General features: G+C 36.8%; 1 protein-coding gene across 1 annotated transcript in view; it reads left to right on the top strand.

Annotated features, from left to right (window-relative positions):
* LOC104628547 (G-protein coupled receptor 98-like) overlaps window positions 1–24,149 on the top strand; it is a 40,709-nt gene extending 16,560 nt beyond the window's left edge. The window contains exons 10-21 of the mRNA XM_010297173.1: window positions 256–585; window positions 3,842–4,018; window positions 5,061–5,284; window positions 14,173–14,299; window positions 14,388–14,573; window positions 15,482–15,662; window positions 16,251–16,414; window positions 17,066–17,189; window positions 17,564–17,830; window positions 20,315–20,441; window positions 22,025–22,242; window positions 23,368–24,149. Coding sequence (XP_010295475.1) covers window positions 256–585; window positions 3,842–4,018; window positions 5,061–5,284; window positions 14,173–14,299; window positions 14,388–14,573; window positions 15,482–15,662; window positions 16,251–16,414; window positions 17,066–17,189; window positions 17,564–17,830; window positions 20,315–20,441; window positions 22,025–22,242; window positions 23,368–24,149 — 2,907 coding nt within the window. The remainder of the gene's footprint in view (window positions 1–255; window positions 586–3,841; window positions 4,019–5,060; window positions 5,285–14,172; window positions 14,300–14,387; window positions 14,574–15,481; window positions 15,663–16,250; window positions 16,415–17,065; window positions 17,190–17,563; window positions 17,831–20,314; window positions 20,442–22,024; window positions 22,243–23,367) is intronic.
* The last annotated feature ends 466 nt before the right edge of the window (window positions 24,150–24,615 follow it).

Here is a 24,615-nt window from a genome sequence, read left to right as displayed (position 1 = left end):
GCTGAACCAAAAAATCAGTTATTCAGAGCTCATGCTGGCACATGGATGATGCATAGTGGGAAAGTTGCCACTGTCGGTGTTGTGCTGCTTGTGTACAAAGAGTACTTTAGGGCTGTCAATCTGATTTCTTTCCTGAGTGCCAGTTCACTAAGGAGAAAAATGTATGGTGACAGTCAGAACATGCTTTCATGAAAGCATGAAAACTATGGTATATGGTGTAGCACAGAGCAAATGACGCTGTTTTCTGTTTTGCAGCTTCTGTTTTACATTCAGGACAGTGATGATGTTTATGGCCTAATAAAATTTTATCCTTTGGAGAACCAGAAGATTGAAAGTAATCCAACGGGACGCTTTTTATCCTTGAGTTTTGCAAGAGAGAGAGGAACGGTTGGAGATGTGCAGCTGGTTTATACTGCACTGTATATTCCAGCTGGAGCTCTGAGTCCTGAGAGAGCGAAAGACGGCATTCTAAATACGTCTAGAAGAAGCATTCTCATGTTTCCAGAAGGAAAAACACAAGATACTTTAAATATACCGATAAGAAATGATGCATTCCTTCAAAATGGTGGTCATTTCCTTGTTCAGGTATCTCAGTTGTGTATTGGGGTGGTTTTTTAGCCTGTGTAATATAAAGAATATAATTTAGTAGTGACTCCTTCCCTTTTAATTTAATTAAAATGATCCTACCTGTTAAAAAGAAAAAAAAAAAAAACAACCAAAAAAACAACTGATTAGCTCTGTAGCTATGACGACTGTTATTTAGAGACAGCTTTCATAAATATGCCATAAATAGCTTTATTCCTAGTCATTATTTACTAATTACACATTTTGGAAAAAATAGACTTGTAACAGGATTCAGGTGTTCACCATGGAATTTAACAAAAGGAAACCAATGTTGCAGAAGTTAGTTAACTTGTGATGTATGTTTCTCTGTCTATCCCTTGGCTTTCAATTTAACCAAATTAAGGTTCTTAAAATTAAATTACAGAAGCATGACAAATTTTAGAAATTACAAGCGAGTAAATAAAAAAGTAAAAACAGTCAAACATATATTACATTTCATTTACGTATAAATTTGGCCAGAGAACTTGAAAAGTATTTTCCAGTTTTCCCTGTATATGCCCTTTTGGGTTTTTTCCTCTTTTTTTCTACCTGAATTTGTAAGAAGGGAACTTATGTCATCGCTAATTAAAATTGGCTGGAAAAATTTACCAATACTATGTTTGTGACAGAAAACTGGATTTTCAGCAAAAACATTTAAAGACAGACTTTCAGCTTTCCAATGAAGGCTTGCGTTTTTCACTGGAGAAAACCAAGTTTACTTACATTTTATCAAGTTGTTGTTCAGAATACTGTTGTGAGAGATCCTGGGCATTGTTGTAAGTGTTATACTTATTTTCTCATCTGCAATTATGACTACCCCATAATCTCTATTTGCTATGATTAAGTATTACCACTCTGGTCATCTGGAATGATGGGCCCAGGCAGTGATCTTGATACACAGACAAAGGAATTACTTGGTGCATCCAAAGCACAAATCACAGAGGCATTTCTTAGTTCCTTTCAATCTTTTCAGATGTCTTTAGAGTTTTCAAATGAAGATGTTGATGTTAAATCCATGGATTTAAAATTTGCTAGGTTTTGTCTTATGGTCTACCAAAGATGTTTTAGTTAGTTCTGGGACCCTGAAAAATTTTCTTCCGTCTACATCCTTCTTCCCAAATTTTCTTAAAAAAAAAAAAAAGAGAGAGAGAAAAAAAGTTATTTGCAGAATTATATTATTGTTTTACAAGTACATAGGTTTTTTTTTTGCTTTCACAGTTAGATAGGGAATTGCATTCTGGAATACTACATTATAAATAACGTTGCAGTGTGGACTCTGGACAAGACACACATACAAGTATTTCGGAATGCAGGCACTTTGACTGGCTTTTCAAACTACGGATTCCAGGGAGGTGGCGGGGGGCGGGGGGGGGAATGTTCTGTACTTTCTCCATGAACCATAAAAATCTTTTTGTTTGAATAAACAAAATGAGAGGGGCTTTTCAGCACAAATAATTCATTTAGAAACTCATAGAGAAGGAAGAAAAATAGCCCTATTTATCACTATGACAATCCTTCTACATCGTGAATAAATGATAATCTCAGCAAACATGTTTAGAATGAGAAGATTACAGAGTTTGTTCTAGGCATAATAAAGGATCAACTCAGGAATCGGGGAGGAGGGATGGAGGAGGAAATGAAGCTTAAACACAACTAGAGAATGGATAGAGGAACTGGAAAAGTGAGATTAACATTCTTCAGTGACATCTTCAATTAAATAACTACTGTAGCCTGAGGCGCAGTTTTCGGTATGGACAGGAAGATTAACTAATTTAATAAAATACTCATCGTTATTATTCAATTCACAATGCATTCTTTCTTCCTGATGAGCTGATTTGCTCTAAAAGGAAACACTGAACTAAAAAAAGATTTCTTGGTGTTTCATTAATTATTACTTTGATCTCAAAGTCACTATCCAGGATCAGAAGCCCTTAACAAAGTGGATTGTTTCAGCTATGTAGTATTTCAGAAGCTTTACTGAGCTAACCACCACACCGTCGTCCACGTGCATACTGGTAACTGCAGGATCAGGGCTTACGCTAAAGGAATCTTAGAAAACAAGTGAAGCAAAGAGTCTCAGCAGCTGTTCCTCAGAGTCCCAGTAACTAACTGGTATGGTTGAGAATCAATTACTGCACACAGTGTTTTACAGCATTTGTAAAACAGTTCCGTCTATCATCACATAAAATGTGCATGAATATTTTTGTGTGTTACTCAGGCAACGGTGGAAAAAAGCATGATACAGCCCAAGTATTTCGTATAGATTGGTTTTAAGAATTGAAGGACTTTTGAAAACGTCAGTTGAAATGGTGATTGATGATCACTATATGGATTTAAATAAGGCCACTTTCCCCTCCTCCAGTAAAACCTTACTATATGATAACATCTGGTAATTCCAAGCAAAAAGCATCCTTGTGGGGGTTAAGAGGTGGTTGGCCCCAGTGAAATGTTTGCAGAAGCTTATGCAAATCAGTTATAGAAACACTTATTACAATAATGGATGTAGACAGAATCACATGGTATAAATTATATTTGAAAGAAATAGTTAAACAAGCAAGTCCTACTCTCCTTTCCGTGTCAGTACCACTGCTAGGTTTAGTGGGCGATACGTCCCATTCAAAGAAAGGGTAAAATTTTTCTATTTCTCTTGGTATCAATAAACCATCAGAAACATGGTAGCACAAGAGGGGACTACAGTTTTGAAATACTGTACTGATTTTCAAAACTGAGTGCAACTCTAATTATTAGTTATTATAAATAGAGAAGTCCTTAAAGTTGTATGAGAGGGGAAAGAAGAATGAATCATTCTTTGGCTTCATCAGAGGCTCTAAATCTTACGGTTCCAGTGGCTTCAGCAGATCTTTATCAATGCATGGCAGAAAAAATGAAGTTGGGAAAATAGCTTGGGCCACTTGTCAAGTCAATACTGTTATTCATAGGTCTAGTAATGAACTGGCTGATCTAGAAGGATCATTCTCCCCCTGCATACGCTTAGTTGTGTACATGAATATGATTTGTCTAAGACATGTCCTGTTGTGCTGGCAAAGCCCAGTGGTGTCCACTTCATTTCACTGACACCTACTTACACAGTCTTGTAACAGCAGTGTTGCTTGTAAGAGAAATTTGTTCTGGAGATGTTTTGCTCCCTGCGTATGAAACTGATTCTGAAATGTCAGAAGTGTTCTGTCTCGGTACTAAGGCTTCTTGTTTCTCACTTTTGCCTGACATTTTCCTACAGCTGGAAAAAGTTGAGCTGGTGAATAGAATTCCTCTAGTCCCACCTGTGAGTCCTAGATTAAGTGAGATTCGAAATATTTCTCTGAGGATTACTCCGGATATTGCAAATGGAGAAATAGGCTTTACTAGCAGTCTTCCACTTATTCTTTCTGAGCCAGAAGATTCCCTTGCTACAGTGGTAAGTAAACCTTTTTATATTGTCCCTTAGTATAGAAAATTTGTTTGGAGAAAGCAAAGTTTGCTATATTCAGTGTAATGTTTGAAATTTAATGCGAGGAATATCCTTCCCCTAAATTCTGCCTGATCTCAAATATTCCCTTACTTAAAAAAAAAAAAAAAAAAAAAAGGCAAAAAAGTGCTTGAAAAACTAAGGTCTGAAATAATGCATGAGTCATTATCAGAAAAGTGAGATTGATCTTTGCTTCCTCTATAACCATCCAAAACCAGTTAGCTCTTGATGCTCACACAGAACAAAAGATGCTGCACACAGTTTTAATCTCTCTCACGAACTGCAAAGGTAGTAACATAAAAAAGGACTGATACCAGTTGTAGATTTCATGGAAATGTCTGTGTATCTTACAGTTGACTGACTTACGTGTGAACACATTTTTTGGCTCGCTGAGCATGTTTTCCAACAATTGTGCTTTTTAGGTTTCTGAGAACCCAAAGAAGCATTTTCAAAAGCATTGCCATCCAAGTGCCTTGGTCCCACTTAAAGAAACCCTTTTAAAAATGTTTTTTCATACATACGTACTTTTTTTCCCATGTTGTCTTCACTGAAATCTTCCCACAAATCCTGAATCAGATAACTTATTTCTCATTCTCAGACTAAAACTGCTAATTACCTGAAGCAGAGTATCATTGCACTGTACTATAATAACCAGAGTAAAATTGCAGTAGTTATATTTAAAATCTAGGTTGTGTCTTAAAGAGGTGGGCACTGATTAAGTCAGTCATACGAGGCTTTTTGTGTTTACGATTGCTTAGTGATTTGTGATATAAATAATGTAATCTCCACTGTCTAAGTGTGTAACTGATAAAGGATTAAAAGGATAACATTCAGTATATATTTTCATTGATACACCATCTTTGATTGCATATCATATACATAGGTATGGTAAAAAACCAAGCTTAACGTTTTGAGGCTCATATTCAAATAGTAATTTGCAAGGAAGTAGTTGTTCTTGCATCTTGTCATGACGGATTCATGTGTTTCATAGGTTTCCATCGCATTGCATCGAGATGGGACTGATGGTCAAGCAACTGTATTTTGGAGTTTGAAACCCTCAGGTGTCAATCAAAAGGCAGTAACACATGATGATATAAGTCCTTTTAATGGCTCTGTTCTTTTCTTGTCTGGACAAAGTGATACTACAATCAACATCACTATTAAAGCTGATGATATACCTGAAATGAATGAAACTGTGTTATTAACTTTAGACAGGTATTGTACCCTAATCTCTATTCATATGTGTCAGTTGTTAATACTCAATTTATGTATAACAAATTAGCACAGTATTAATTAGGAGGTGTTGCCAGTATTGTGTTGATAAGTGCCTGAAGGGATGTTCAGACTACGTATGGATTCTTCTTTGACTGGAGATCAATGTAAGAAATTCTGTTGTATTTATTATCTAATGACTTGATTTTGTTTATAAAATATAAATGAAAGTTGAAAATAATGTATGTTATTTAGAACATTCTTTCAGCTTTGATCTTTAATTGTAGCTCTTGGTTATAACATATCTTTTCAGAAAAGTAATTTTTAGTGAGGCAATCGGGAAAACTATAAAATACATAACTGTGTTTCTGTCAGGAAAAGGTTCACAGCTAGGGTGTCGTTGCAGAATTACATCAGCTTTTTATTTGTTTGATCTGTGTGTTCAGTATTGCGTGCTCTTGATAATTAGATCTTCCATCACAACTCCTGTCTTCCAAAGTAGCCCACAGTGACCATTACCACACTCTTTGGCTACAAAGAGAGCCAGAGTATTTCTGAAGCACAATATTAGACTCCCATCTGCGTGAGATCATGATTATAGGGTAATTAAGGCTGTGAGGGACCTCAGGAGATGCTGTTATCTGCCTGTGAGCACTGCTCAGGATATGTAAATCAGTTCATATCCAGGAATGTATTCCGTCTTTGATTTACTAACAGAGGAAGATCTTGACTATGTCTTCTGTCCTACTTCCAACAACTCAATTGTATATATAGTTCAGAAATACCACCACTTTTTCTACTACCTCCTATTAGTCTAAGGTGTATTTCTCCACTTTTTCTGGAAACATAGTAATACAGGTCTGCCAGCAGCAATGTCCACATTGAACATCTACTACTTACACAGTCCTTACCTTATGCAGAAGTATTTTTGTCCTGTATACAAAGTACAAACTAATTCCTTGGAGCTTCAACACCAGATACCCATGGTGTTTACACACTAGCAAATGAGCAACCAGCTCCTCAAGCTGTTGCTGATCCTGTTTCAGAAAGTCTGTTTTTTGAGCATTATTCTATCACACAGGAAAGAGGTTATTCCATTGCAGGATTAGCCTGCTTCTGTAAAAGCTGGGTGATGGATGTATCTAGTGGAGAATGAGTTATGTCGTTCTACCTTGGCTAGCTAGTATGTTGGAGAGGCAATCCTGTTCAAGACAGCAACAAATGGAGACTATTGCAAGCAGTTCTCTGCTTTCCTTCCTGTGGATGAAACTGATTTGTCTCGAGGAATTCATTAGAGTCTCTGGCACAAAGGGTGAAACTAAGGTTAGAAATGATGATGGAAGTTGTGAAGCAGTTGTGTAAGGTGGCCAAAAAATGGGGGTGGAAGTGTAGGAAATTAATAAGTAGACAGAGGAAGTGGACAGCCTGAGAGGTTAACTTTTTACGTTCTGACAGCTCTGCAGATGTGTATAACTACAGCTTTCTGCCACTTACTCTGAGTAGTAACCCTAGGCTGTGCCTTGAAAGTGATGGCTGCAGTGAGGATTGAACGGGCAGTGGAACAGACCTAACCACTGTTCTGCTCTTACCATGTGTGGTGGGAGTAGCGGGGTCCGCTGATCGTGAAGTGGCTGGTAAAAAGTGTGCCAGCAGCATGTGGCTTTCCCACAGTTGGCAAGGTCAGAGAGTGAAGCAAGAACAGGTGGTCTGACCTGAAAAAAGACGTAAACAAGGAGAAAAAATCTGAACTTTCCTCCAGACCTGGATAGTGTCCCTCAAGGCTATGAGTGAAGTTTGGCAACTTTATCTCTGGCAGAAGCCAAGAATGAAATGACTGCGAAGATCATCCTTTCAGTACTGCAGATGACTCTTCAAATCAGGGTTGAAGGGTACTGGAAGGGTTATGTGTGTAAGCTTGTGGTATTGCTTTCTGCATGGCTTGTATTTTCTGGATGAACAGAAGATTTCAGTTTCCAAGGCTGGCAGCCAGCACTTTCACAGCAGTAGTGAATTAGCATGAGGACAAAGATGCACTGTGCTGTGGATGTGCTTGTACTGTTCTATAAATTGTAGCGTAAGTCAGTAGCAAAATAGAGCATGTAAGAACTTCAGTGAAACTATAGACATAGAAATACGTTCATAAGCATTCCATTTATTGCAATTAGTAATAGCATGGAAAAAATAATAAAAATAATTAGTTCTAACAAGGATGTATTATTTACAACTCAGTGGTGTTGTTAAGACAGTTTACGTTTTAAACAAGCTTTAATTGCATGCATAACTATAAAAGAAACTTTCCCAGCCATTGAAAATAGTGTTTTCTTTCCTTGTTCTGTGGCCTCTGTCCATGGGCCGCAGGTATTAAAAATAACTCTGAATTATGTCCATAAAATGGAGGCCAGTGTGTACCACGGAGAATATGCTTCCAAAGAAGACAGATGAGTAATAAAGGAGCAAGACAGTCCTATACCTGCTGAAGCTTCTTCCTATTTTATTTTTTTAGGAGCAGCTTCAGGTTGACCGCCTGCCTATGTCTGAATAGACCTGAATTGAGACCAAACATAAGTAAAGCCAGATGTCTGTAGTGAAATGTGTATGAGAGAGGAAAGACCTAGGTCTTCTTGATGAATGTAGGTGGAACAGGCCATGGAAATTGTGTGTGTGCTTTGTGAAAGCATACATGCATACTAGGGCTGTTCATTTTACCTGGTAAGCATAAACAGAAATCAGTTTTGTAAAAATCTGAGTGTTGCTTTTTCCTTCTGCACAACGTATTCTCCTCCTGGCAGTTGGCATCCCCTCAGTAAGGATACACAGCTATCGCAATTTGGCAGTTGGCACAAGTGGAGGGCCAGGACTTCCAGGGCAGGCGTGTTGTATTTGCACTCTTAAGTGAATGATGCTGAGAGTGAGAACTTGTAGACTTTGGCATCTATGAACAGCAATATGCTGATAAATTGATTTTAATTTGTGAAAATGATAATCCATGAACAGATGACTGTTGAAATAGTCCTTACGATCAAATTTGTTTTGAGTCATGACTCATAATTTAGGCTGCCAGAACAGATTCATATACGTATCTTATGACATGATATGGGTAAATCTCGTTTACTATATATATATAATAAAGCAAAACTGAAGCAATATAACATGTTTTTTTTTGTAGTTCTAGTTAATTCTGTGATGTGATACAAGTTTCCACAGGCTGAAATTCTGTCTTGAGTAAATTCAGAAAATAGATTTTTAAAAAATTGCAAATGCAAAACATCGGTTTGACTCTTTCATTATGTTTCATTTAACATTTTTGTGCTTAAGAGATTATTTCATGACAAAAATTTAGCAAATCATAGAAGGCCCATCTAAAGCACTGCATACTGTTGATGGTCCTTAATGCAGGGCTGAAGTGATGTTTATACGTTGTGGGTTGCTGTCTGCACTGACACGCACAGAAACAGTAATATTCTGTTAAATGGAGTTGGGATTTTTTTCCTAGCTTGGTGATGTCCTGTGGCTAGTGTCTGTTTCAAAACCATATTTATCTTTATTACTATTAAGTAATACATGTGATGCTATAGGAACTATCTCTTTTAGTGTAAAACACTGGCTTTTTCTTCAAGGGTTTGGTCAGACTTCGTTTTGATGGGGAAAATGTTATTTGAAAATAGTAGTAGAACGTTGAAAAGAGTGCTACTGGACACCTGCTGCTAGGTTTTATTACTTTTCAATAATAATACCATATATCTCCTGCTATGAGTGACAACAATTAAAATAGCCTCAAAAATCAAATAATTTGTGGATTAAACCTGGAGAGAAAGTGTTCCCTTTGATGAGAAGCACTGTGGAATTTGTAATGTGGCAAATCCTACTTTAATACTGTTCTTTAAAGCTAGGTCCTGCCGCTAATTAAGTTGGTAGATAATCCTGAAAAAATTGGAGGGGTGAACACTGACTACAAACCTAGGAAGCAAACTTGAGTAACATTCCGAAGGCAAATTGAATGCACCTTTTCTGAAATACCCTGATAGAAAAGAAAGTTTTTTAGAAAAGTATGTTTTTAATAGTAACCGCAATACAGATTAACAGTTGAAATTAAGTTGCTCAGGTGCCTTTCAAAACACTCACTTTCTGCAGAAATTCCAGTTCTGGGTCCAAAACTCTCACCTTAGACCACATTGCATCTCTTAATAATTATTATTTTATTTACAGTGTCATTTAGCTCATAATAACACTGAAATTCACATTTTACATTAAACTCAGTCAAGAATCTTCTTTCTGATAGTTTGTAGTACTATGTGTTTCAGAAAGTGCAAGAAACATTTTGAAGCTTCTATTAGTTGTCCCAATTAATCTGTAGTTCTTGCTAAGGAATAATTAAGGTTCTTTTAAAGAAATAATTTCCCTAATGATGAGTCATTTCACATGAGTTTTGTCATGTGGAAAGTACTTTTTTTACAGCTGTTTCTTCACAGAAGACATGCAGTTTGAGATTGCATTTCTTACATTAGCATCATAAACATTGCCAGGGCTTATTCTCTGTGATAAAATGACACTTCATGTCCACAGCTGTTTTACAGAAAAAGTTCAGCTGAGGAGATAAAAATGCAAGTGGCTTTCCCAGTGGGAGGGATCACCGTCCTCCTGGTCAAGTGCTGTCCTGCGTAGTAGCTGGAGCTCCTTGTTATGGCTAAGCAACTGTGTACAAGGAACTGTTTTAACTTTTATCATTACTTCTGAGTTTTGGAAGTTCTGAATAGCCATTTTTGTTCCTTTTCCACGCTGCTGTCACAGGAGTTCCTGAAGTTTCACATGGTTTCACATACCACAAGGAGTGAAACAGGACTACACTGATCCTGTGCCCTCCGTAGCAGTTTGGACATCTTTACCCTGCGATGAAAGGACTGTACATGAAGAGTACTTTGTTCTTGTATGTTATCAGGGCACGTAGCAAGAGCTGATGGCTAGTGGCCTGGGGGCTCTGTGATGTGGTGGAGCCAAGAGTCCAGCCTGATAACGTGACTGGTTGGGCAGGGTCTGATCCCACCACACCCAGTGAGGGGGGAGAGCAGGTTGGAGCAGGTAACTGGGGGCAACCTGGAGTCCAGGGCATCAGGCAGGGTCATGGTGGTGGGGCAGGTCAAGCCAGGAACACACATCAGGTTTAAGCCAGATGATGGTCACCATGATCAGGAACAGCCTGGCGATCACCAGGCAGGTCCGCAATGAGAAGGCAAATCCAAAGTCGAGTCAGGAAGTGACCTAGTGGGTCCGGGTCTTGGGGTGGTATGAGAATTAATATGTGTGTACCTCAGAGTGTAGACACGAGGGATCCTATTGTGTACACCCTTTGTTCATGTTCATGTAACAGCAGCTCAGAGTTGGAAGCCTAAGCCTAGGTGCTTCTATTCCATTTTTGCATAGGCTATTTTATGGCTTTTTGAATAGTAACCAACATTTACTATGTCAGAGCAGTGACAGCAATCTGGCCAGTCATGCAGAGAAAACATAGTCTGATCAATCAATCAGTCAATCAATCAAGTGATCCTACTGTTGAAAATGGGACTTGGATGAAGAAACCTCCCAAACGATGGTTTCCTGTAGCAGTGGATGGGCTGAATCTGACTAGTTGCTTTCTGACCTGCAAGTTCTCTGGATTCTGGTCTGACTTACACTGTGACTGTTTTAAAGTGATAAAGTATCGCCAGTCTTCTCACCACTTTCAGAGAACACCTTGAGATGCTCAAGGTGCACACCTCATGGTGTGACCGTTTCATTTCTGCTGCCCTCTTTGGGTTTCTGCAGTGCTGCCATTGTGCATTACAACACTACTAGATTCTAGCACTACTCCTAATTTAACCTTAACAGTTTTTTTTGGTCTGAGCTGTGTTTGGACTCATGCAGTGTAACTCCGTGAAGCTGAAAGAGATTTATTTCTGGCATGACATTTCTGATGAATTCTTATGTCTTAACTACTTAAGCTTGTACATATGTATCAAAAACTCACTTGACGTAATGGTTCATTTGTTGTAAATTACATTACCAACAGCTTAGAGATATAATTAAATTTTAGCACTACCAAATCTGGAATTTTCTTCTTGATCTTTTCATTCTATTAATACTGTGATGGTTTTGGAGCACTTTTCTGTATATGTCTGAAGGAAGGGAGAATGCCTCAATATATAGTATTTAAAATCTAGCCTCACTGGGAATCAATGACAAATTTCTATTAATTCAGGTCTGCTGTTTGTAAGAATGTATCTGCAAATGTATTTGCTTTGTTTTCTCAGAATTTTGAGTGAATTCTTATCTTCATTCTTAATCTGTTCTTAATCTGAGTTCTCTTGAGGTTAGTGAAGTTAGAATTTCGCTTTGTAAATGCTGTAATAATCTGTTTATGGTATTTTGATAGGATACAGAGCTTTTATATTTAATATGTATTTATTTTAGATGAAGAAAGCCAAAATGCATGATTGCCATTGCATAATAATACTGTCATTTGACTTGATGTGATAGTTTTGTTATAAGTGCTTGGCCAAAACCGAACCAATTAAGAGATTAGCAATACGCTTTTCTTTTCTTAATTTTGTATTTTTGTTTGTTATATTTTTATATTTGTTATTTACTTTGGTAAACTGGTTAACTGAAAAACTGTCATAAATAAGATTTGATTTTGTGTCAAGGTAGTTTCTGATATGTAACTCTTGCAACTCCCACTGTGCTTGACTATTTTTACCATTACTTTGTCAGAGTGATGAAATGGCGTATCATGGAAGCATGTAGATTTTTTTCCTAAATTTAAGGGCTGTTCATAAATGTGGCTGCTGGAGCAGTTGTGAGCATGTACAGGGGTTGACAGCAATTGAGCTTTTGGAGGAGATATAGGTATACCATGAATGGGTCTTGGTATGCTGAATTGGTCATTTCTCCTAAGTGGGAGCTGCCCACTTGCTAGCATTTGTCAAGAGGAGAATGCCAAGCAAGTAGGGTTTCATAAAATGAATATTATAAGCCTTTGGAAAGGAAAAAGAAAGCTTTGTGTTGTTTTTTTAAAGTATTATTATTCTTTTCTAAGATTAGTACTTTACAGTACAGTACAGATTGAAATTCTAGCAAGTGGCACTTTCATCCTTCCCCCCTCCCCTTCCTTTCTTTCTTTCTTTCTGTGTTGACAGGGTAGAGACAGAAAGGTTTGTCGTGTACTTTGGGTAAGTGCAGTGAACTTCGGTTTGTCTTCTTGCACAGTGAGTGAGTGCTTTGGTTTACAAGTGTTTGGTTGGGACAGAGTCTGTCTTTATTGTTTCTTTTCCGCTTAGGAATCACATCTTCTGCATCTCTTCAGATAATGCATGCTTGCCCTTTGGTGTTTGTTTGAAGGCATGAGGTTCTGGTTTGAAGGCATTTCTTTGTTTAGAATCCGTGAATGGTAAAATTTATGAATGCATGGCTCAGTGTTTGATATTTGAGTGTTTGATGCAACGATGGATTAGTTGTTTTAAACTGCCTCAAATACGATTTGCCCCAATTAAGTGACTGAAATGACTAGAGTTATAGGGAAGTTTTCTGTGTGGTCAAAGATGAGTAGTTATCTTGGTTTTGAATAACCTACACTTATTTTATGTTAACAGAAGTTATTGTGTCTGCTGACATATTTTTTGATGTGCAATAAACTTGACATGTTACCGTATTAAATAGTTATTTCCAGTTTTGTATCTTGTATCCTTCCTGTGGACTTTGCTACAAGATACATTGCTATTTATTTTTTTTTGGGGGACGACGACACAATGTTCCAGTTATTTATGGAGTGTTTGTGGAAATAGTTTTGGAACTGATTTCAAATAATGGTTATAATAGATCACATTTCTTTCAACATGAAATAGTCTTTGATGAAGTCTGGATTGGAGTACAGTGAAACCATAAAAACATTTGCAATATCTTGGACCAAGTTTTCATTGAAATTTTCATCCAGGAAACATAGAAGATGTGCAGGAATCTGAATACCTAAAACACCGTGTAACAAGCCATGCCCAAACTGTCAGTATGAAGGTGCTTTCTTGGTGCATCCTTCTGTAGTACTTTTTCTGGCATTCTTAATGTAATGAACTTAAAACAATTAAAAAAATTAACACATCTGAGGAAATCAATGCAAGAAATATGCAAGGTTTCCTTCTCTCATCATATATGGCACGTTCGTGTCCGTGAGTAAGACCAAGACGGTGTAGCAGTAGCCCAGGGAGAGAAATGCTCCACCAAGAGGATCACTGATCATGCCTGCACCATTCACCATATGCTTTTAGGCAGCTGGTTTGTGAGTAAGGGAGGAGGAAGGTAATGAGTCTGAGCTACTGAGAGGAGGTCCAACACTTACTAGAGCCAGGCTGCGATCCTACAGGTAGTGTCCACATCTTACAGAAGGCAGGTTAACACGCAGGTGAGGATGAAATACACAATATCGACGGGAAAACCTCTTCCTCTTTCTTTCAACAGTAAACTTTGGAGAAGGGGTAAGAACGTGTGGTTGTCAATGTAATCTCTGTTCGAGTGGTTTTGGATTATCTTTTATGCTTTGATCCAAATGCAAAGTAATACTAAATGTAACTCTTAAGTATTTACCTTCACAATTCTCTTCCTGTGTGTATGCGTGACTAAAAAAACCCCAGAATCACCAACTATAAAAACTAATGAGAAAACAGTTACTTCAGAAACAAAGGGTTTTTTACAAATGGATAAGACATACTTACGTGTCATTTAAATTTATTTTCTTCTTTGCAGGTAATTGTTTGTTTCCATAATTTATTCCTAAACTTCATCAGTATTGTGATGTCCTTCGCACAGGTATGGATTTACTTGCCAAACAGAATTGTCACTCAAAAAACCCTCTTGCCTTCCTTTCTCAGGGTCAGCGTGGAAAATCAAATACTGAAATATGGGTTTACTACTTGTGAAATTATTATTTTGGAAAATGATGATCCCGGAGGAGTGTTTGAATTTTCTCCCTCTTCCAGAGGTCCCTACAGTATCAAGGTAGCTATCTGAGCAATTTCTCCTAATCATTATGGACAACTTAGTTTAAGCAGAGTTCTAGAAAAAAGCCGAATTTTCTTTTTTGCAGGAGGGGGAGTCTGTTGAACTGCAGATTGTTCGCAGCAGAGGAAGTCTTGTCAGGCAGTTTCTACGGTACACTGTAGAACCAAGAGACAATAATGAGTTTTATGGAAGCACAGGAATTCTGGAGTTTAAGCCTGGTGAAAGAGAGATCATAATTACTCTTCTGACAAGGATGGATGGGGTTCCAGAGGTAAAAATTAATATTTTTCACTCTTCAAATTGTCCTCACAGGCTTATTAGTTTGTCACTTATTACAATACAGGCATGTATATAGGAGCAGAACAAATGTGTAACGGCTTTTCTCCAGAACACCTTCCCAACCTCCAAACCAGGGATGCCTGGAATAATAGGTGGTCTTTGAGTTTATTAGTCCTCAGTGGATTTTTTTATGTAAATTGAAACAATTATGCTTTGAATCCATGTACATTTTTAGCATCCATGACATTCTGTAGTATGGAGTGCCATTGTTTAATTGAACTCTGTGTGAAGAACCACTTTTTTTTTTTCTTTTCTAGTAATAGTCTGCTAGTTTCACTCAGTGCTCCCCAGACTAGACTAATATTTGACGTATAGATACATAGATGCAGTATTTGTTTTAATGTTCCTTGGAGTGTTAACTGTGAGCTTTTTTCAAGAAATACACGAACTACAAAGTCCCATTAAAATAAAGCAAGCTGATACATTCTTTTTAAGTTAGTGTGCTGTCAATGGTTTTAAAATCTTTGCTTTCCCTGTTATAAAGCCAGAAACGTTAATAAATCTTACAGAAAAGAAAACTTAACTTCAGGGAGCATTACAAATATATTTGTACTAGAGAATTGATGAGATTCTAAGCTAAGTACACAAAATAAGTCTTCGCCTGTAATAATCCTAGATTTTTTGAGAACGGGGTCCTATCAGAGATAGAAATTTCAAATTACTTATTTGTTCCAATGGCAATGTACAAACACATTGTGAATGTAAAAAGGGTGTGTGATGTCCTTTTGTTTAAATTTTTATCCCTTTCTGCCTGGCTAGGGACTGTGGATGTTCGCCCATTTGTTTTGGATGTGAATGCTGAATACGTATTCTTGTTCTGACTGAATTTCCCTCTTCTAGCTGGATGAGATGTATTCTGTGGTACTCAGTGGCTACAGTGAAATGCCAGGCAAGTTGGGGAATGCCACAAGGGTCAATATAACCATTCTGAAGAACGATGATCCACATGGTGTCATTCAGTTTCTACCTGATGAGCTATCAGTAACAATAAAGGAAAGTAAAGGAGAAATCATCTACACTGGTAATTTTTTTTTATTTGAGTTACTGCTTTGGCTGCTGTCTGCCCCTGCAAGGCTCCTTTTCCCCATTTCACCTTTCTAGGACAATGTCTGACCCCAGGCTCCACTTGGGAGTTACCAGAGTGGTACAGTGCCAGCATGATGAGCAGTGGAGACTGAAGGGAAGGATGGGCCCGGAAAGCCAGAGAGATCAATCCAGCAAAAAAATGCCTGGAGAATATGCCAGGCAGGAGGGACGGAGTATTGATGTGTGTGCAAAGTGCAGCCTGGAGGTAGTAGCTCTGGTTGTGGAGCATGAAGAACAGGGTGCTGCGTGAGAGAAGAATAGAGCTAAATGTTCGTGTGGGTGACTTCAATTTATCTATCTCTATTCAATTATCAAGTATATTTACAGGCAAAAAATAACACATTTGAGCAAATTTGATGGTCTGTCTTTGTCCTTTCATGTAGCGCTCTCACGTATTATTAGTTTTATAAGAAGTGGGTTTGCTTATTATTTCCTTTCTTTTTTCTTTGTTTCAGCTTTGCTGGCCTTTTAATTTGTGTTGTTCTGAAGATGCTCACTGGCTGTATGTGTTTGCATTTTTTAGCTGCTTACAGAGTTGTAAGAAACCAGGGAAACTATGGCAATGTTAGTGTGTCTTGGATTGTTGACCCGGCATGTACTAATGACATCTATCCAGAACAAGGGACTATTTTCTTTGATAATCTGGAGTTTTCAAAAAATATCACCATTTACTCACTGCCAGATGAGGTAAACATTTTTACAGCGTTTTTGTGTGAGTATAGGGGATAAAGAGTAAGTGCAAAAGCATTACAATTTAAGGAGAAAGAAGAAATGTCTGGTTTTTAAGAGCCTGATAAGTATTTGTAGGAAAAATCAAAATGCTTAGGTAAAACTGAGATTACTTCAGCAAATCATAAAAGAATTCAAGAAGGTGTGCATACCTATAAATGAAAAAATTTAGAAGCTGAGAGTAGTTGAATGTGGTTAAATTACAGAGAAGTTCAATTGAATAAAACTCTTGTTTTGATAGCAGGAATCCTAGTTTTTATTTTTAATACTGATATATTTGAAGTAATGTAAGGAAGAATGACAATAATTAATAAATAAAGCTGTAAAAATAAATTACATGTATCAGACAGAAGTAGGAAACTGCAAGATAACTTTTGGGTCATCTGGATAACACTAGAGATGAGGGGACTTATTTACAAGCATTTTAGGCTGATGATTTCTGTATAACTGTATGAACTGTCATTTGTCTTCCCTCTTGACGCACTTAAGGATCAATAAATAAAAAACAACACTCAGACATCTCTGCTTGTTAACGCCCTCAGCTGTTCATTTTAATTTCTTCATTGTTTTGTATGCAAGAAATTAATTTTGTAATATTTTTTCTTTCAGGTACCTGAAGAGGTGGAAGTATTTATCATCAGCTTATTCAGTGCCACTGGTGGAGCAAGGCTGGGCAATATAACCAGTGCAATTTTACAAATTGCAAGGAATGATGATCCCATTTATTTTTCAGGTTAGATATTACTGTTTTTAAATGTAGAATACCTATACTGTCCCAAACAGATTTTATTGACAGACCAGATCATTGAGGAATCCCAATCCCAATACAGCTAGTATAAAAAGTTCTTTTTCGTTTATTTGTTTGCAGAATTTGTATTTGTTTCCTTCAGAACCTTCTATTATTTTATTGCATTATTCTCTTTGTTGATGCTGGAATTGGTTAGGTGGCCAGGTACAACAATTGTACCTGCAAGTATTTCCATGCCTTTACCACATATGCTTTCTGTTTCACCGAGAAGGATCCTCTGGGAGAGGATTAAGAAAATAGGCCACATGTGAGGAGCTCAGGCTTGAATTCAGGTAGATTTGTTGCTTCTGTATTTTCAGAACCGCTGACAGTGAGCGTTAAAGAAGGAGGTGTTGCAAACTTTACAGTCCTGAGGAATGGATCTGCTGACGTTGCTATTGCTGTCCAGTATATTACTGTTAATGGAGATGCAACAGCTGAAGAGGGAGACTTTGTTCCCAGTGGAAAGAGCAGTGTTATTTTATTTGATGTTGGAGAAAGAGAGCAGAACTTAACTGTGTATATTAATGATGATGATACCCCTGAAACTGATGAAACATTTTATATCTTCCTTTTGAATTCCACAGGTAAAACTAATGATTTGGTGTATGTTTATTAACTATCTTTTTGTCTTGCTGCAATTTTTTACCTGCTTGGTCTTATCATAAAGCAGTATATAAATGCCAAGTATTACGTGAATAAGGTTTGCTTCAACATTTCTAGACAATTACTGTACACAGTGTGTATGGATTTTCATCTTGAATTGTTCAACTGGAAATAAAAATCAAATGATACAGCTGAAACCTTTCCTGCAAAAACAACTGGAGTGAAAGTCTCTTTTCAAATGTAAATGTTCCAGATTAGGTGGGGTTTTGACTTGACTACAGAAACAGAAAGCTGAAGAATGTTAATACTACAACAGTCTTAAGGAAAGAGGGATTCCTTTATATTGTTTATCATGCTCCAGTGTATACTATGTAACTGCCTCATTTTTGTAAGAACAAACAGAACTGCCTTATTTTCGAGGAAAACCATGTAAATTGGTCTCTATTTTACTTTTGTAGTAGTGCAATGTATGCATACATTTTTTTCAGTCTGACATTATAATTTTACAAGGCTTAATTTACAGAAAATGTGTGTTAGAAATTACCCAGTGTACCACCCATAAAGAATGGGTTTATTATCTTAGAAATAACGTTGTCTTTTTTTTAAGTTATCATTTAGGAGGAAATGATACAAAATTATTCAGCACATTCCTATTTTTGAAATAGATGTCTTCTGGAATAAATCAGCACTGATATGTAATATTGATAAGAAAATACAAGTGAAATGTAAGAAATAGGTAACTTTTCCTGGTTCTACCTGCTTAATAAAGACCCACCCAATCCTAGCCCTGCCAAAATTCAAGATGTAGTGGGAAAGTAATTTACAATTGCGTTAGCAAATTTTAATGAGTTCCTGTCCTTCAGGTGTTATTATTCTGTAGCTGAGAGGTAATAACAGGCTGTGAATGCACTGTGTATCTTTGCAATGCAAACCGAAACGGAACTGAATAATCCATCAAAATGAGGACTAAGACTTGAGGGGGTGTAATTTAATAAAGCAAAGGAAAACTATCGCAATTAACCATCAGACTGAACCTTCACGTTAGATTGTGTGGTAAGCCACAAAGTAAAATACCTTCCAGGGATTCAATTCAAGATGAGGAAATATAAAATTATATTTCTTCATTTAGACTTGCATACTAAGAGTCTTAGCCCTCATTACAGTCTATAATGACTTGATTCACTGTCAGTGAGACTAAGAGGGTGCTTCAGGTCATGTGAAAGTGGACGCCCTGTGGCTGGTCTATGAATTGCTCACAAGGCTTCATTGATCTCGAACTGCATCTGCTGTAGACATTGGTAGCAGGCAGCTGGAGAATTACAGGGGAATTTCTAGCAATTATTTGAGTATAAGGTAGCTTATAGGTTTCCTGCGGTCAGTTGGCATTTACTTTGGTAGACAGGTCTTTTACAAAATATCAGCCTTATGGAAAAGATTGGACAAAGCCTTCTTCTCTCTTCTTAAATTTTCTCTTCAGTGATCTTTTTCGACTTTACTAACTTTCTTCAGGATCTACTGGTATTTTCTCTTACCACTCTATTGGGAATGTGTGATGTCTTTCCTCGCGGCACATTGGTCCTGCAAGAATGGATAGCTGCAGGCTCCCTTTGCCTCTAAAAGGAGGATCATATCATCCTGTAGCCTCTCTAGAACCACTTAGATTATAGAATATTTCTATGTGCATTCCTGAAAGTAAAAAAGAAGTTATTTTCTTTCTGTGATCTGTTACATTTATTGACCTTGATTGTTACATCCCTTTTGAAAATTATGTTGAACTGTTGTACCTCAGAGAAATTATAGATAGAGGTATATGAAGTTAAAGCGGCAAACACATTGTTTGCTTTGGAACAAAACCTAGTCTAACGCTCTTAAATGGGGTGAAAAATGGAGTGGGGTGAAAACATAATGTACATCTGTGGACGTAGGAATGGTGTTAGAATGTCCCTACACACAGAAATCCTACTAGCTTCCCTTCTGCTTCACAGGTATCTTACTTTTTTTCCTTTCAGGTGGGCTGTGATATGGGTGTGAATAAAATCTTAGACATTGTTCTCAGCTTCTATTTAGTTTAAGTGCAATATTTCTATTCTACGTCTAAAAGAGAGCTGCGATCTTTGAATACGTATCTTTTTCTTTTGACTTGACCAAGTGATCAAGCATGAAATACTACCTCTCGTACAATCCTTTCTGTTTCTCTTCTGAATCGTATCTTCTCTGGTCGTGTCACATGTATTTTTTCCTGCAAATCTTATATCTTGCTATCTGCCTGAGTTGCTACTTAAGTATTTTTACCCTGTTTTGCCTGATACTGAATTTCTCAAATAGTGGTTTTCACTGATTATTTTATCATTGTTCATTTCTTTGTTTCCATAAAAGCAGTTGGTGTGAGAAGCAAACACCTTTGGTTTTAGAGTTACATCCATTTCTGATTCCAGTTTTGATAAAATTCATCACTTTCTTTTTAGGAGATACTGTTGTCTTTGAGGCTGGAGTGGCTACGGTTATTATTGAAGCAAATGATGATCCTAATGGAATTTTCTCCTTAGAGACTTTAGAGAAGCCAGTGGAAGAAGGCAAAAGTAACAATTACATGTAAGTAACTTTAAAATAATACTTTTGCACTTTTTTGGAACTGATATATGTGGTACTTTATGGATAGTACTTTGATCTAATCCCATACAAGTTTGTGTTGATAAAAATGTAATAAAGGAGAATTTTGCATTAAATTATTTGTAAACATGTTGAAGACACCAACTGCTACTCCCAAGTAGACTGTGCATGTTACAATGTATACAGAAATTCATGTTAAAACATAAATAAATAAGACTACAGTGTTGTTTTGTTACATTTTCAGTAGATTTTAGATACAGAAGAATCTTGATGATTGAGCAGAATATAACCTGGGTTAAGAGAGAAGTAAAAAATTACATCTTTATTCTTGTGTTACACATCTGAAAAATGAAAATCCTTGAGAAAAGAGGCTATTAAATTTATTGTGTTCATTTATTTGGTTTTGTTATACTGATCTTTGGGTTTTGGTTTTTGTTGTCCTTTATAATCTTATTTGCAGGATAAAATTTTTGTATTTGATGGTGTGAAGAACGATGGTATGAACTAAACAGGTTTATATGCAGGTGCTTTATGGAAGCACATGATACCAAGATCACCAACATTTGAAGACCTTTCTCAGTCCTCATTGATGACATATATTTGCTAGGGAGCTGTCTCTTCCATCCCCTGACTGCTTTGGCTATTGTGTAGTACGTACAAAAGAGTCAAAGTAGCATATAGCCTAACTACTGAGAACACCTATGGCAGCACTGAGCTTTAAAGGGAGTAACTGAAGTTACTGCAACCGTGCTGCACAGCTGGGGTTACCAGAGCACGCTTGCTAACAGCAAAAAAAGAAAAGCCTTTGGAAGCAGAAACAACATAATTCTGGTGCAGTGCCTAAACTAGTTTTGCTGAACTGATTTTTCAGACTGATAAAATCTCTGTGTAAGGCATTGTATTTTAGCATCCAAACAGAAGCACACTTTTTGTATGTAAAGCATACTTCATTAATAAAGGTGTTATATACTTAAGGTTTTATTTAAAATGCCATTTGGAATTGGTGTTACCAGATAGCTCTATAAAAAAATAAAATCTTGTTTTCATTGACTATGTTCTTAATCTGGAATAACCACAGATTCCTGAAGGATATAGAACAAAACCCAAATTTAATACCAATGTAAGAAAGCGTTTAAGGAGGCTTGATGGCTAAAGGGAGAAATGTTTATGGTTAAATGTAGATGATTCTCTTTCCTGTGTAAGGGTGGCCAGGGATATAAATTTTTAATGTTAACTTGCTGAACTGTTATACATTCGTGTTTATTATTTACATAATAGAAGTGCAAGATAAACTGATGTTTCATTTAGCAGTACTACTTTGCATGGACCTACGTTAGTTATTTTTTTCTAAGGTACCTGTAGTATACCTGGGAGTAGAATTATACTGTGAAATTGGCAGGATTTGTATCATTGTTCATGGTTGTATTTATTGTTCATGGTTATTTAGGGTGTTGTATATTATTTTTCATAGTAAGGAAGATTAGTGTAGTAATTGTGTTTTCCCTTGCAAATGAATGCTGATGCGTACCTGCCAGGAGGTTCACTCTTTCTGTATCACTGAACAGGGTTTTGAGACATAGAGGACACTTTGGCAATGTCTCATTGACCTGGCAGCTGTTTGATAATGACTCTGCCCTGAGGCCAGGAGAAGAGTTCTATGAAACTTACGGGACTGTGTGCTTCATGGATGGTGAAGGATCAAAGCCAATAACACTCCATGCTATTTCAGATAGAATTCCTGAATTCAATGAATTTTACATTCTAAAGTTGGTGAATGCTTCAGGTATTGTCTTCCATATCACCATTACTTTTATATCTGGTAGAAAAGAATTATGTTTAATCGATCAAAAAGAAACCAACCCCGGACAGAGCTTTGACTTGAATCATGTGTTGATATCCTATACTTTTCTGGTAAGGCTTTAGGTTTTATTTTCCATTTAATCTTAATATAGATATATGAATGCAGTTATCCAGTTCCTGAATTACTGTTATACACATTTTGGTAATCTGACCTTTAAAAAGGATGCCTTCTGGTGATTTCAGAGCTATAGATCTTTGTGTATTTGAAGACAAAAACCTGTTACAGGCTATGCATGTCAACCATAATGGAGGTTTGTTGGTTTGCTTTTTTCTAGAGGAGGTAAATTACTTCGGGTTACTGCGTCATATGACTTAAATTACAACTGCTACAGGTCTGCTACTGATCAGACTTCTAAATTTCCTGGACTCATTCCACTTCAGTGCGATTTATGGTCTTCTGTGCCCAAATACAACTGAAAATCTGTATTGACCTTTCCTGTACCTGAAATCCGTATGCATGTATAGAAAATGTGCTACTTATAATAGGTAGATCACTGCACACTTTGAACATGGAGGCTCTGCATTCACGTCATGATCTTTGTGTCACGAACTCTTAACTGTGCAGAAATAGATGACTAATATCAGGACTTGGCAACAGTTTTAACACACAACTGATGACTGATTTTGCAAGGTGTCTCTGCTTCTGTTTCAGAGGCAATGGGCCAAATTTTGCCATTCCATAGTTCTGTAAATCTTGGAGTAATATGAGAACTGAATTTGGCCCCGCATTTATCAAATGAATCAAAGATAACGCGTCTCATTGAGTAACTCAGAAAAATTGGAGCTAATATTGTTTTAGCTGAAAGACAGCTGTGTGTTTTGCAATTGAAAAATAACTTACTGCTTTGTTCTCTATGAAAATTGTGTCACTATAATTTTTTAAAAACAATACAGTTAAATTATGTTATTTTTAAATTAGAGCATTTTCTAAGAGCTCAGAGGCTCTATAAATAAGATTTAATCCTTAATAGACTTTAAATAGTAACTTTTTTCAGACTGTGTTGTTTGAAACTGACCATTAACCTTTGCTCTAACTTTTATTATATAGGTGGGTTTCCTGGTCCTGGTGGTCAGTTATCTGAAACAAGCCTTGCTGTAACCGTGATGATTCCATTCAATGATGACCCTTTTGGAGTCTTTGTTATAGATCCAGAAAGCCAGGACAGAGAAATAGTGGAAGATGTTCTTTCTGAAGATGATCTTTCCTATATTACAGACTTCACCATCTGGAGACAACAAGGCACCTTTGGTGTTGTCCGGTTAGGTTGGGAAATACTGTCTAGTACCTTCCAAGCTGGATTGCCATCAATGGTAGACTTCTTGTTGCTGGGATCATTTCCAAGCTCAGTACAATCCCAACCTCACATGAGGCGCCATCACAGTGGAACCGATGCTTTGTATTTCAGTGGAAAAGAGGATGCATTTGGGATTATTGGTCCGGAATACCCCTACAGTGGAAATACTGCAGTAACCAATTTTACATTTTCAGCGTGGTTAATTCCTAATGTCAGTACTGATGGTTATATAGTTGAAAAGGATGATGATAATGGGACCTTATATTACGGCGTGAAAATCCAAACGAATTATTCTCATGTTTCTGTAGTGCTTCATTATAAAGCATTAGGATCCAATATGACATATATGGCTAAAGCAGCAGTTCTGAAATACCTGGATGAAAATACTTGGCTTCACCTTCTTATTACTCTGGATGACAGTATAATTGAATTTTACATGGATGGAATTCCAGTTCTGGGAGGAATGAAGAGCCTAAAAGGAGAAGCAATTGCTGATGGTGAGCCAATAACCTGCATTAGTTTTCTCCTTTTGTAAAGTTCTGAAATGTGTAGAAGAGTCTATCTCCTTGACAGGTGTATGCAAGATACTGAAATTATTATATCTGATTAGTTAATTGGAAAGAATGAATAGGAAATACTGAGAATTTTCAAAAAGCATATGGAAATTAGAAACCAGAAGAAGAAAAAAAAATCAGAAAGTCTGTTACAACAGATCTTAGCTTGTAATAATTCGAAAATAAATTAATAATTTAAAATTATATTTATATAAGTATGCCTGTCATGTATACATAGGGTTACATATGTTTGCAGTTAATGATTTCCATAGATTTACAGCACTTTAGCTGAGAAAGGACTTTTTTCCTCTCAGTTTCTGAAACAAAATGCAATAATAATTTTGTTTCTAGTTGTGTATTATATTACAACTAAGCCACTATTTTGTAAGCAACAGAATTTTTCAGGACATATATTTACTTAAGTATGTATTTACATGGTATATTAAA

The sequence above is a fragment of the Phaethon lepturus genome, unplaced genomic scaffold (genome assembly GCF_000687285.1).
Source record: "Phaethon lepturus isolate BGI_N335 unplaced genomic scaffold, ASM68728v1 scaffold9971, whole genome shotgun sequence".
NCBI lineage: Eukaryota > Metazoa > Chordata > Aves > Phaethontiformes > Phaethontidae > Phaethon > Phaethon lepturus.
The sequence above is the reverse complement of the archived record's forward strand: the minus strand, read 5'-3'. Positions and strand labels throughout refer to the sequence as shown.